Genomic DNA, 12,635 nt, shown 5'->3' with positions numbered 1-12,635 from the left:
ATGTAGATGGCAGAATGGAATGCAGGAGAAATACCTGCATAGGGCTCATGGATGACCAGGCAATGGAGTGAATGCATGGATAGATATTGATAGTCTTGATCAAAGGTCTGGCAGGACAGCTCAGCCCAGGAGGCACAGGAGTTTAAGAACCTCTCAACCCCTACTCTCCATCCTCACAGTATTTGAGGACTAATGTCACACCATTAAATTGATGAAGAGTGAGTGCAGTCAGTCTCTTATGCCAGCAGGGGAAACACACTTCTTGAGGGTGCATGTGAGACCCAAGAATGTAGCCAGACCACTGAATGATCCTCCAGTTGTACCCCCAGTAGCTTGCAGAACTTGGTTTGCTGTCTCTCAGCAGGAAAATGGTGGCTTGAACTAGCAGTGGGATCTTCTTTAAACCAAACAGTCAAGACATCACATTTGAGGAGAGAAAATGTGCAGGAAAACTCAATCATGAAAAATAAGCAGAAGTAGGGAGCACCTAAAAAGTGGGATATTCAATTCATTGGCATGGACATAATGATACAGCAGTTTAAAATATGCTCTAAATTGAAAACAAATTCACTGAGCGTGGGCAAAGGTTGTAGTTCATGTACATGCATGCACAAAGGCTCTATTGTGAATTGTCAGAAGACTAATCATGTACAGTTGTCGATTTTGTTAATGACTGGTGAGAAAAATACTGATGGTCTTAAATACTACCAGAATGGTGTCTGGTGCTTGTGACCACAAACATGTCAAATATTGTTATAAGCACACTGCCCAAGCTTTCTCTATGTGCCAGCTGCAAGTTCACTGTTTGTCTCATGAAAGTAATTGGGGATTCCCCACATATACAATACCTGCCTGCTTCTTGAGAATGTGTATTGTTAGGATTTCATGTAGGGATGTGGCTGAATGTTCATACTTAACTCTCGGTTCAGGCTCAATTGGGATGAGCAAGAGGTTGAGGTCTCAAGAGACGACTTTGAGAATTAAAGGAATGGCTTGAGGATTGAATCTGCGTGTGGTAATGCTAGCTGGCTGCCTGCATTAATGGTTGGCTGCTTGATATATGATAAGTCGAATGTAGGAATAGCTGTGTCAATTTTGGAATGAGTAGATATATGGACAAAGCAAAGAATGATGAGAGGCATGCATGGGTGGCAATGTGGAATGATCGAGGAATAGTTGGATGGAAGATAGATCAGTGGCTAGGTAGATGGATGAAGGAATGGATTGCTGAGGAGGACGAACGGCTGAGGAGGTACAGGAATCAAAAGAGCAATATAGAATAACTAGGTGGGGGCGGTTGATTGATAAAAAATGTTTGGATGGATAGGCTGTGACTTAAGATTGGAGGTAATGGCTAGATGAATACCTGGGTGGATGGTGCTACGCATTGCATATTAAAAGAAATGAAAAGGATTGTCTCCTACTATCCACTGCGCAGGTCAAAGTAACACTGCACATAAATCACTGTACTGTGTAAGTTGTCCTAAACCTTCTGTGACCAAGGCCCCATTTGCAACTTGAGCTATACTCAGGGGGTGCAGACTTCTTCCACGTAGTTAACATGTAGCAACACCCTGCCATTACCATGCAGCTTTGACTTAAATTCATCAGAGTGGGGATAGTTTGAGGATATGGAATTAAAGTATGTCATTGCACACTGTAGTCCCTCTTTGTGAGGGGCCTTACACACACATTTACTACATTCTCTGAGTGGGTAGTTAATGTGCGTGTGGATGTCTCTGTGGGGTGGGGGATGTTGGTAGGTGGGTAAGCAGAGTGTGGGAAAGGGAAGAATAGTTCTGTCAGGAAAGGAGTATTGCATGCTCCTTCTTGCTGGAGAAAATGTTGAGTGGGACTGGGTTTTGCAGTCTGGCTGTTACTCCCAAAGCCTCAAGTGATTTAACCAGCTGGCAAATCAAGTCTGGGTTTTTGCACTTGGTAAGTCCTGGGACACTAGAGCCCTTCTGACTGCAGAGCGTAATTGGAATTCCACTGCATGTCATAATCTGGGCCTGAATTATATCTTTGTATCATGCTAGTGTTAAAGAAGCAGCCTCGCATTTCTCAATGGGGTACTACCATATGGGAAATACATGCATTAAAATAGAATACACAATTTGTAATAATCTTCAATGAAAAGCTCCTCTTTAGGTGTAGCCCAGTTTGTTTAACCCCTTGTAATTTGTTACAGCAAACCGTGGGTTCTCCATTGGTATTGGCGATGTGACACCTGGCCAGGGGCTGCTGAAGGCCAAACAGGACCTTTTGGATGGTGGCTATGCTAAGTGTGATGAGTATATTGAAGCCCTGAACACTGGGAAGCTGCAACAGCAGCCTGGTTGCACTGCCGAAGAGACACTAGAGGTAACTTTTTTTGATGGGGAGGGTGACTCCCTTTGGACGTTCCTCAAAAGAGACTGCTATGGATTAATCTTGCTTAATATATGCCAGTTTGGCTCATCCTGATAACCCTTAAAACGTTGTGAAGACCCTGAAAATATCAGTGCAAGACTGGAATCTCCTGGAGTTAACTGAATGCATCAGGTTCTACATTGTTTACTGAACTTGGTAGAAGAATACATCGAGATAGACAATCTCGGTGTACAAGATAGAAAGTGATGAAGGCCAAAGCCCTATGCTTCCCATAAAATAGTTTGCTGTCATTAGGTTTGGGATTTACCACTAGATCTATTCCAATATTTGTAATTTTGTTTGTCTATCTGTTTGATTTGTAGGCCTTGATTCTCCGGGAGCTGTCTGTAATCAGAGACCATGCTGGCAGTGCCTGTTTGCGAGAGTTGGACAAGAGTAACAGTCCTCTGATCATGGCTTTGTGTGGCTCTAAAGGTACCAACTGGCCCACTCTCTCCCATAAGGATCTCCTTATCCACATACCCCTCTCTCACTCTGTTCATCTATCTGTGCTTGTCTGTTCCTTATTCATATTTATCTATTCATTTCGCCATCTAGCTCTCTACCCATGTGTCTATTGTTGTGGCACTTCTGTGTCAATCCCCACCCCCATCTCCAATAACATCTACAGGGAGTGCAGAATTATTAGGCAAATGAGTATTTTAACCACATCATCCTCTTTATGCATGTTGTCTTACTCCAAGCTGTATAGGCTCGAAAGCCTACTACCAATTAAGCATATTAGGTGATGTACATCTCTGTAATGAGAAGGGGTGTGGTCTAATGACATCAACACCCTATATCAGGTGTGCATAATTATTAGGCAACTTCCTTTCCTTTGGCAAAATGGGTCAAAAGAAGGACTTGACAGGCTCCGAAAAGTCAAAAATAGTGAGATATCTTGCAGAGGGATGCAGCACTCTTAAAATTGCAAAGCTTCTGAAGCGTGATCATCGAACAATCAAGCGTTTCATTCAAAATAGTCAACAGGGTCGCAAGAAGCGTGTGGAAAAACCAAGGCGCAAAATAACTGCCCATGAACTGAGAAAAGTCAAGCGTGCAGCTGCCACGATGCCACTTGCCACCAGTTTGGCCATATTTCAGAGCTGCAACATCACTGGAGTGCCCAAAAGCACAAGGTGTGCAATACTCAGAGACATGGCCAAGGTAAGAAAGGCTGAAAGACGACCACCACTGAACAAGACACACAAGCTGAAACATCAAGACTGGGCCAAGAAATATCTCAAGACTGATTTTTCTAAGGTTTTATGGACTGATGAAATGAGTGAGTCTTGATGGGCCAGATGGATGGGCCCGTGGCTGGATTGGTAAAGGGCAGAGAGCTCCAGTCCGACTCAGACGCGAGCAAGGTGGAGGTGGAGTACTGGTTTGGGCTGGTATCATCAAAGATGAGCTTGTGGGGCCTTTTCGGGTTGAGGATGGAGTCAAGCTCAACTCCCAGTCCTACTGCCAGTTCCTGGAAGACACCTTCTTCAAGCAGTGGTACAGGAAGAAGTCTGCATCCTTCAAGAAAAACATGATTTTCATGCAGGACAATGCTCCATCACACACGTCCAAGTACTCCACAGCGTGGCTGGCAAGAAAGGGTATAAAAGAAGGAAATCTAATGACATGGCCTCCTTGTTCACCTGATCTGAACCCCATTGAGAACCTGTGGTCCATCATCAAATGTGAGATTTACAAGGAGGGAAAACAGTACACCTCTCTGAACAGTGTCTGGGAGGCTGTGGTTGCTGCTGCACGCAATGTTGATGGTGAACAGATCAAAACACTGACAGAATCCATGGATGGCAGGCTTTTGAGTGTCCTTGCAAAGAAAGGTGGCTATATTGGTCACTGATTTGTTTTTGTTTTGTTTTTGAATGTCAGAAATGTATATTTGTGAATGTTGAGATGTTATATTGGTTTCACTGGTAATAATAAATAATTGAAATGGGTATATATTTTTTTTTTGTTAAGTTGCCTAATAATTATGCACAGTAATAGTCACCTGCACACACAGATATCCCCCTAACATAGCTAAAACTAAAAACAATCTAAAAACTACTTCCAAAAATATTCAGCTTTGATATTAATGAGTTTTTTGGGTTCATTGAGAACATGGTTGTTGTTCAATAATATAATTAATCCTCAAAAATACAACTTGCCTAATAATTCTGCACTCCCTGTATTTACCCAGTCTTTCTCAGAAGTGATGTCATATTTCCCTTTTTTATATTAGGCAGATATCACTAGGCTTCACTGACTGACCCCTCTCCTCTGCCTGAAAAATGTTCAAAGTCAGTCTATTGTCTGCTGCCCACAAATGATCACTTCTTGATCTATGCGTCGATGTCAGAACTTTGCACTTGCAGCAAGATATCATTTGTTCATCACTCATTGAAAATTTTATTTCGGTGTCCACTCTCTGCCCTTGCAGCGATATCCTTTTAATACTCTTGAAAATTATCCTGATGAACCTCCTTTCCTGAACAGTGATGTTATAATCCCCACTCTTACTCTACAGAGTCTGCTTCTGTCCCGTTTCATGTCAGCAGCCCTGTCTCTTCTTTCTCTCAACTGGCACATCCCAATGTCTACCATGACCAATTTCATTATGTCTCTTGTAAATAATCTCGTAATTCAACCATCTTTAAGAAGGGCTATCTATTTAATGACTGTTCTTGTTATACCTGTTAATTATTGATGTCTGACCCATTCGTAGAACCTTGTAAATCCCATCGAGCATTCATTATAGATGCATCAAAGAGCAAGAATAATTTTGTATACTTACATATTGCAAACTTTAAGGGTCAGAAGTTGTTTGATTCACTTTTTCTCATTAAAATCGACAGCAAAGCGACAACAAAACCCATGAAAATTAGGAATTATTTATAGGAGAGTCTGATTAGCCCGTTTGTGACTGAACCATACTTTAATCTCAGAACCTTCCTTATTTCCTCTTTTCTGCACTTCTCAACCAATCCATTGTCCAAACCCATCATATCCTTATGTCTCCAACACGCTTATGAAACTACGCTTCTTAGTGGTCACAACCAGATAGAACTCCTGCGATCCCAGAGGGAAACACCTAACATTTGCCTCTGCAGAACAATGAGCAGATAGATGATTCCCACCCTTCCTTTAAGCTAGACTCACAGGAAAGTTCTGCTAGGTATAGATGATCAACCAAACTTTCGATCTCCGAATGTGCGTACACACTTTTTGTGTGTGTTTATGTGCTAGTACAATGTATATAATTTGTATAAGGATTATCATAATAGATACGTCTGCAAGAATGAGTATTGTTAGATTGAGTCTAATTTACAATCCAGACATTTTTGCCCTAATTAATTAGTCTAAAACTCACTCGGCAAGATGGTCCTCAGTATCTCGTTCCCTAAAGCATTGAGTCTCCCAGCATCCCAGGTCTCTCTCCTCACTGACTGACGGAAGCTCTGTACCCTAAATTCCATACTATCCCCAGGGAGGTGGTGAGTTCATCTCCCTCTGGGACGTCCTTGTTGAGTAAGTTGGAACATATAGCCGAAAAAATGCTTTTGTTTGAAGCATCAAAATGTGAGTGCATGTTAAATTAGAATCCCTGTTATAGCAGAAACTGAAGACCTAATCCGTTCATTATTGCAGTGAAAATGTAAACAATGTGGGAGCAGAAGGTTCCTCTTCCAATTAAGCAGTTTGGCGCAGAAACGTTGCAGTGTACTGAAAGGACTATTATTCTGCCACCTCTGCAAACATAGCAAGTACCACTGCTAAACTAACGTCCTCTTTTTAAAGCCCAGTGCTACTTTGATCTGATGCCTAATACAAATTTAATGTTAAATACATGCACTAAATTGTACAAATGTAAGTCAATACTGCATTACTATACGTTATGATATATAATGTATGTTAACACAAAAAAGCACATAGAAGCATGCAGCACATCCCAAAACAAACTGAAATATTTTACTAAGAAAATCTGCCAGACCTTACTTCTAAATGTACACAATGAGCCTCTCTCTCAAGTGGTCTTCGATGCACATCCTGCAGTAACCCAAGACCATACAGGAGAAGATCCTGAGAGGACATTAGAAGGCTGCATGATCGACAGCACTTACCTTTGTCAAACATTATTATAAAGTATTTTTGGAATACCGGTAACACAGATCAGTATGCATCCTAGTTTGCCTTATACAGTCTTCCATATGTTAGTTGACAAAATAATACTGCCCTCTGTGTCTTCGATAGTCTGTAGATTTTCTAAAACTTATTTTCTGTGGCAGGATCGAAGGCCTTAGTGCAATGCTAGTTTAAAGATTCTCTACCACTCTCAAAGCCACTTCATCATTGTATTTAAAATTATACTACCGCTCCAATCTGCCCCTTTTATGATTCCAGTGTGCTTGGCCACCGCCTCAAATTTGCACTGTGCTAGAGGACTTGAGCTGTACCTCACTGATTAGGTTTAAGTAGGCCAAAATAGGTCTGGGTTGCTTGTGTTCCCATATGGAGGAGGCGTAGACTCGCAGTTCAGGTTAGACTATTCCTGTAGGTTTAAAACAAATTTGCTTATGGTTGATATTTGTCCAAAGTCACTTAGTGGATTAAAAAAACATGGACCGGAGTTGCTGAACAGAACTGTCACCAGTTGCTGATGAGGGGTGATACACCGAAACCAGTCCCAGGGTGCTTGTTTCCGGTCCAGGGAGGACCTGGCCTGGCAGTTTGGGCTGGACTGTTCCCTTGGAAACAGGGCCAAGACTGATTTGCATATGGCTGGGTCCAAACTGGGATGGTGTGGTGAGCAAAATAATGATGGATTAAACCCAGATCTGTGTGTTGGGGTGAGTATTTGAAAAGTTTCAGTACTCAGTCCATCATCCTTTTAAGTCATTCATGTGGAAAGGGTGTGCCCAGAAGTGGGCCCCATGCTCACTGTGCCACTGGATTCAAGCTAGCCTGGCTGATGAGGGGGTGATACCCCGAAACCAGTCCCAGGATGCTTATTTCCGGTCCAGGGAGCACATGGCCTGGCAGGTTGGGCTGGACTGTTCGCATGGGGAACAGGGTCAAGACTGATTTGCATATGGCTGGGTCCAAACCAGGGGTGGCTCCTCCATCAGGGCAGAGGAACGTTGCTGCCTTGCCAGCAGCAACAGCTGCAAAACCTTTACCAGAAACGATAATAATGCGCAGTAGGCTCTCTCCAGCCCAGCAACATAGTTGCCAGGCTGGAGAGAGCATGCACAGGCTCCCAGTTTGCCTGGGAGCGCCCTAGCTGGGTGCTGCCAGCCAATCCTGATGCTGCTCTGAGCAGTGTCAGGATTGGCCTTAGGGCAGGCTGGAAGCCTGTGCCTGCAGCAGAGGCAAAGGACCTAATGTTGTGGTGCGGTGGTGATCTAGGTAAGTTTAAAAAAATATATATATTATTAATTAAATGTTTGTTCCCTCACCTCCACCATGGGCACCCCCCACCCCTTCCGCGAGCTGAGATGGCATGGTGAGCAAAGGGAAGATTAAACCCAGAACTGTGACTGGGGGTGAGAGTTTGAAAAGTTTAAACATTTCGCACAGAAGGCTTTTCAAAGCCATGTAAATGAGTCTGTGATTCAATTACAAATAGTGAATACAACCACAATCTTTCCTCTCAATGAGCAAGACTTGGAGTAATTTACATTGTTATACTATAGTTGACATAAGGCAAATCTCAACCAGATTCCTTTTATCTATCTGCTAGGAGAATGGAAGGGAATGACAGCTGGGTTAAGCAGAAAGAAACAAGTTTTGAATGAATGTATCTTGATCAGGAGGTGGTTAAAGGTGCTTGCGGTATTGGAGATACCGAACAGATTTCTTTTCATCAGGTACACTCATCTCCAAACCCAAAAGAGTGCCCAATCACTGAGTTGGTATGAGACATGTATTTGTGTTTTCCCCTCAAACCACTTTTACCTCTGTTCATCAAAAGTGCATAACATCAGACATGGCATTCAATCTAAAAGCACCACAGTGGGCACAACAGGTGTGCAGAGGCAGCAGAAGTTTTCAGCAGACGTACAACATGATATATAGCAGAATTGAAGTGATTAATTTTATGCTAGCAAATGAAGTTAAGCCTGTCACCGAGGGAGTGATTGCAAAACGGATTGTGCAAACAACACATTATGTTGCAGTTTGACAGACAAAATATATTGACGCCCAAAGCACATTTAAAAAAAAAAAGGGAGCTTCTTTAGATACAATCGAAATGAGCCCTTTAATTGCCTGTTACCAGAGCAACATGCTCATTGGCAAACGTGTCAACCCACCGTGTGGCTATTTAGCCTGGAAAGAAGCTCAATTAAGACAGATAGAGGAGACGGGGTAATAACTTGGTTTGCTACTGCACGTTTTCCCCACCCGCCATAAAGGGGGAGTTCTGCTGTATTATAAATGCACAGCATATGAATCCTATGAATCTGTAAAAGAAATTAGTTGGCTTACTAGAACACTGGTTTAGTAGCTTAAAACTTTTCTAGTTTCACATGGAAATATCCGCCACCATACTGCATGGTGCAGTGCGTGTTACACAAACAGGTCCAGATCTAGGGTGGTGTGACCAGTGCCACTGGATGGGGGCGCCGTGTTTGCAAGTGTATTCTGATTTTAAGAGCCCCTGCTGCCAGCATTCCTTACCTCCGACTATTTTCAGGCAGCAATAAAAATGCCCAGATTACGCCATGGTTAATGTTCTTTCTGGAGAGAGATTGGAGCTCAGTCTAGTGGAAGGTTTGGCTCATCTTAAAGTAAAAGCAGAGGGAAACTATGCCTGCAAAGAACACTCACCATGTCGATCAGAGTGTAGCAAATAGGTCAGTGTTACTGCTTTTGTCAGAGAGATCCTTTGGCTATTTCCAGTTTATAAATTGAAATCCTAATATAGATCAGTGAGCAATTAACTGTCAAAGAGCTTCATACAAACTGCAAGGCATACATTGGAGCGTGATTCTTCCCCCCCCCCCATTCTTTCATTATCCTAATGTTGCAAAAGGGGTTAATGTGGGTAGAAATCATTTATTAAACAGAACCCCCAACCATGATTCTACATTTTAAATTGTGAGTTTGTGCTTCTTCAGAACAAGCACTCTTAAACTATACTGCCTACCAGTATTGATGACCTTGTAACTCCTATACCTTGTAGTCATCTGTTTTAAGTAACATTTCCTCTGTACTGATTTACACACGTAGGATTGTTGTTTCTGTGCTCTGACACCCTAACATACACTAGAATGGATGATGCTATCAAACCAACTAAATGCATCTGTGAGGGAGTGATTATGGAGACCTGAGTGGCTCTGTTAGAGTGGTAGTGAGGGAATCTATGGTGGAGGTGGTCCTTGGGAGGCACCAACAATCACTGTCGCACTGGGCACCATCTGCGCCAAAGCCAGCCCTGCACGCAAAGGAACCAACTATTCAAGCAGTGTAGCTACCCATACAACATAGGAAGAAGTTTGACTAATAGAGCTCGCCATTAATTTTAATGCATGCATGCACTGCTGACTACCACGCTTCCTTTTCTTAAGTCTAATGCCTCTTTTTTCCACCACTTTACACTTCCTAATGCTTTACCTCACTGTTGCAGGTGAAGTCTTTTTCATCCTTGTTTATTCCCTTTGTCTGGTTTCCTGTCTTCTTCCTCCTCTTTTTTCATTTCCTCTCGCTTTGGTGATGAAAAATAGCCCGTGATCACAGAAAATCCCGGTACCAAACACAGCACAAATTAACAGTGAATGTACTCGCTGTACGACATTCCAGAGGAGATCCTCTCTCAGGGGAAGGTGGATAGGAAAATCTATATAAACTTGTAGAAGAACGGGAAATCTTGCTTGGGCCACCAAAGACGAGTCGTTGTATTTAGTTATGCCAGTTCTTTGTTATAAAGAAAGAATATGCATATGAAGTCATAAAACCATAAACACTTTTATGTCTCGTGAATGCAAGGCCAAAAAGAAAACATTCCACCAATGGGTGCAACTCCGTTGGCCAGCACCCATAACTTCGTCATTCATTAGAAGGTGACTCCAGTGTATCTCAGTTGAAATGTTTGCAATTTATGTTTCATAGTAAACAGATAGTGCCTTGTGTTAATCTAGTCGAAGTCTACGGGTCTACCGCGGATAGGGAGAACCAGAGGTCTTCGATTCCTCAACCATTTCTTAGATATCTGCCAATTTTCTCCATTTTGGAGTCGCTCGCAGACCTGGACAGGAAGGTTGTCAAACTGAGATAGATTTTGCATGATGCAGGCAAAGTGACTGCCCAAAAGAATCCCAAAATGAGCTGACAAATTCTGTTGGGTATCACACTGCGATACCCCACACGAGGACCACTCTGCCTAAAGGTTGCAATTGGTTTCCACAGTCGTGCCTTGTGTAGATCCATTTAAGCCACTATCAAATAAAACAGGGAACTTGCTCTGCATTACTGGACACAACCATATGTAGTTTATCAAACAAGTGTGGAAGGTGGAGGGGGGGGGGAGGTCTATTTGGAGGTAGTTCTGGGGCAACGGCTGAACTAGTTGAATGCACCAAAGCCTGCCACAATAAATCCTATTGTAAACCGCACAACAATAATATGAATGCCGTACATCATCCCAACAGGTATCCCAGAGTGAATATTAGCCGATTATCCTTTCAGCAGTCGTGCTAATGCATATATCCACAGTAATAAACATGGCATAACTTGCTCCTAAGCAGCCAAATAAGAAAATGAGCTAAGGAAGGATGTGAGTTTGAAACATTGGTCTGTATGTTCAGAGGCTGATCTGGTCCTGTGTGTATTTTGTAAAGCCATTGCCATAGTTGAAATTGTATTTTCTGTTGTTTTCCGTGTTTGCTGTTGAGTTTTGTAAAGAAAGATGAAGCATACCAAGACCCTCCAGTGTTAACATAGAATTTGAGAGCAGAACAGATAAGGAGCTGTAGATCATTATTGTGTCTGGTTCTAAATAAGTTCTGTTTTTTAAGTTCCCTGTGGTTTTCCTTTGGCAATCTACTTGCAGCTGTTTTGCGCACCTCCCTTATTAGTGACTGCACAGGTAGCCCTGTTAAATCTCACCCATTATCAACATTTACCCTTATTTGGCATGACTCATTTTACCGCCTGACTATTTTTGTTTGATTGGTCCCCCTTTGTGATTTTTCAATTTTACACCATAATACTTCTTTCCACCACCTGCTGATTTCATCAGTTTTCACTAGGGATTGACTCTGTTTGCCCACACTCCCTGCCCTGTGTCACTTTGCCTTTAGAATTTGGACTCCGTTTGATCTGTACCTCTCTATACATTTTTTAACATTACCACCCATTTGTCCCTTTTCCTGCCCATGTCCTTTTAAATCATGGGAAAGTTAGCTGTCGTTTTCATTTCTCCCTCCTCTTGACCCTGGCCTCTGCCTAGTAAGGGGATAGACAGCAGTGGAAGGGAGAGGCAGAGCAGAAAGTGTGCATACTAGGGTAAACGAGCACTTTGACTGCCAGCTCCAGTATCATCTAGTGCCATTCTGAACTTTCCAGCTTTTAACACCTCGGTGTAGGAGAGTTCTTCACCTGAGTTATATTGCTGTGGTCATGTCAGTTCGTCATCTATTGTCTTAAAGGATAACCTTTCTCTTTTCAGGTTCCTTCATTAACATCTCCCAGATGATTGCCTGTGTCGGACAGCAGGCTATCAGCGGGTCCAGGGTGCCAGATGGCTTCGAGAATCGTTCTTTGCCCCACTTTGAGAAGCACTGCAAGGTAAGAGGTTCACCCTTTGTCATGTGCACATTTGTTTGTTTCTGATACAAGAGGGGCATTTACATGCCATGAATGGCAGAAATGGGGCGCCATTCTACACTGACTTCAAAGTAGGCATAGAAAAATGCTGTGCCTGTGAGAGTTGTTGGGTACTTTTTTCCCACCAAGAAAGGTTTCTGTTTGAGAAAGAGGTTTAGAAACTTTATCTTTTTTAAAGTGCCAATTATATTTGCATTTGGTAGTTTTGAGCTTGAGTAGCAAAGGTGGAATGAACTGTATTATAATGGATTTCTCGTTAGGTGTGTGGTATCCTTAGCAGATGAGTAAGTCACATGAGGCACTACGTAAAAAGGCTGGTGATGGCAACCCTAAAACATTGCATACTCTGAGGTATGTGGGCCATTGTGAAATGTACAGACACTTGGACTTCACCAAGG

The 12,635-nt window shown here is 42.6% G+C and overlaps 1 protein-coding gene across 2 annotated transcripts in view; it reads left to right on the top strand.

The window, feature by feature from the left end:
• Positions 1-12,635, top strand: part of POLR3A (RNA polymerase III subunit A) — a 275,253-nt gene that overhangs the window by 119,608 nt on the left and 143,010 nt on the right. For both annotated transcript variants that reach the window (XM_069240172.1, XM_069240171.1), the window contains exons 16-18: positions 2,192-2,364; positions 2,736-2,847; positions 12,080-12,198. In XM_069240172.1, the coding sequence (XP_069096273.1) occupies positions 2,192-2,364; positions 2,736-2,847; positions 12,080-12,198 (404 nt within the window). The remainder of the gene's footprint in view (positions 1-2,191; positions 2,365-2,735; positions 2,848-12,079; positions 12,199-12,635) is intronic.

The sequence above is a fragment of the Pleurodeles waltl genome, chromosome 6, assembly GCF_031143425.1.
Source record: "Pleurodeles waltl isolate 20211129_DDA chromosome 6, aPleWal1.hap1.20221129, whole genome shotgun sequence".
Lineage (NCBI taxonomy): Eukaryota > Metazoa > Chordata > Amphibia > Caudata > Salamandridae > Pleurodeles > Pleurodeles waltl.
This window is presented reverse-complemented; position numbering and strand designations above follow the sequence as displayed.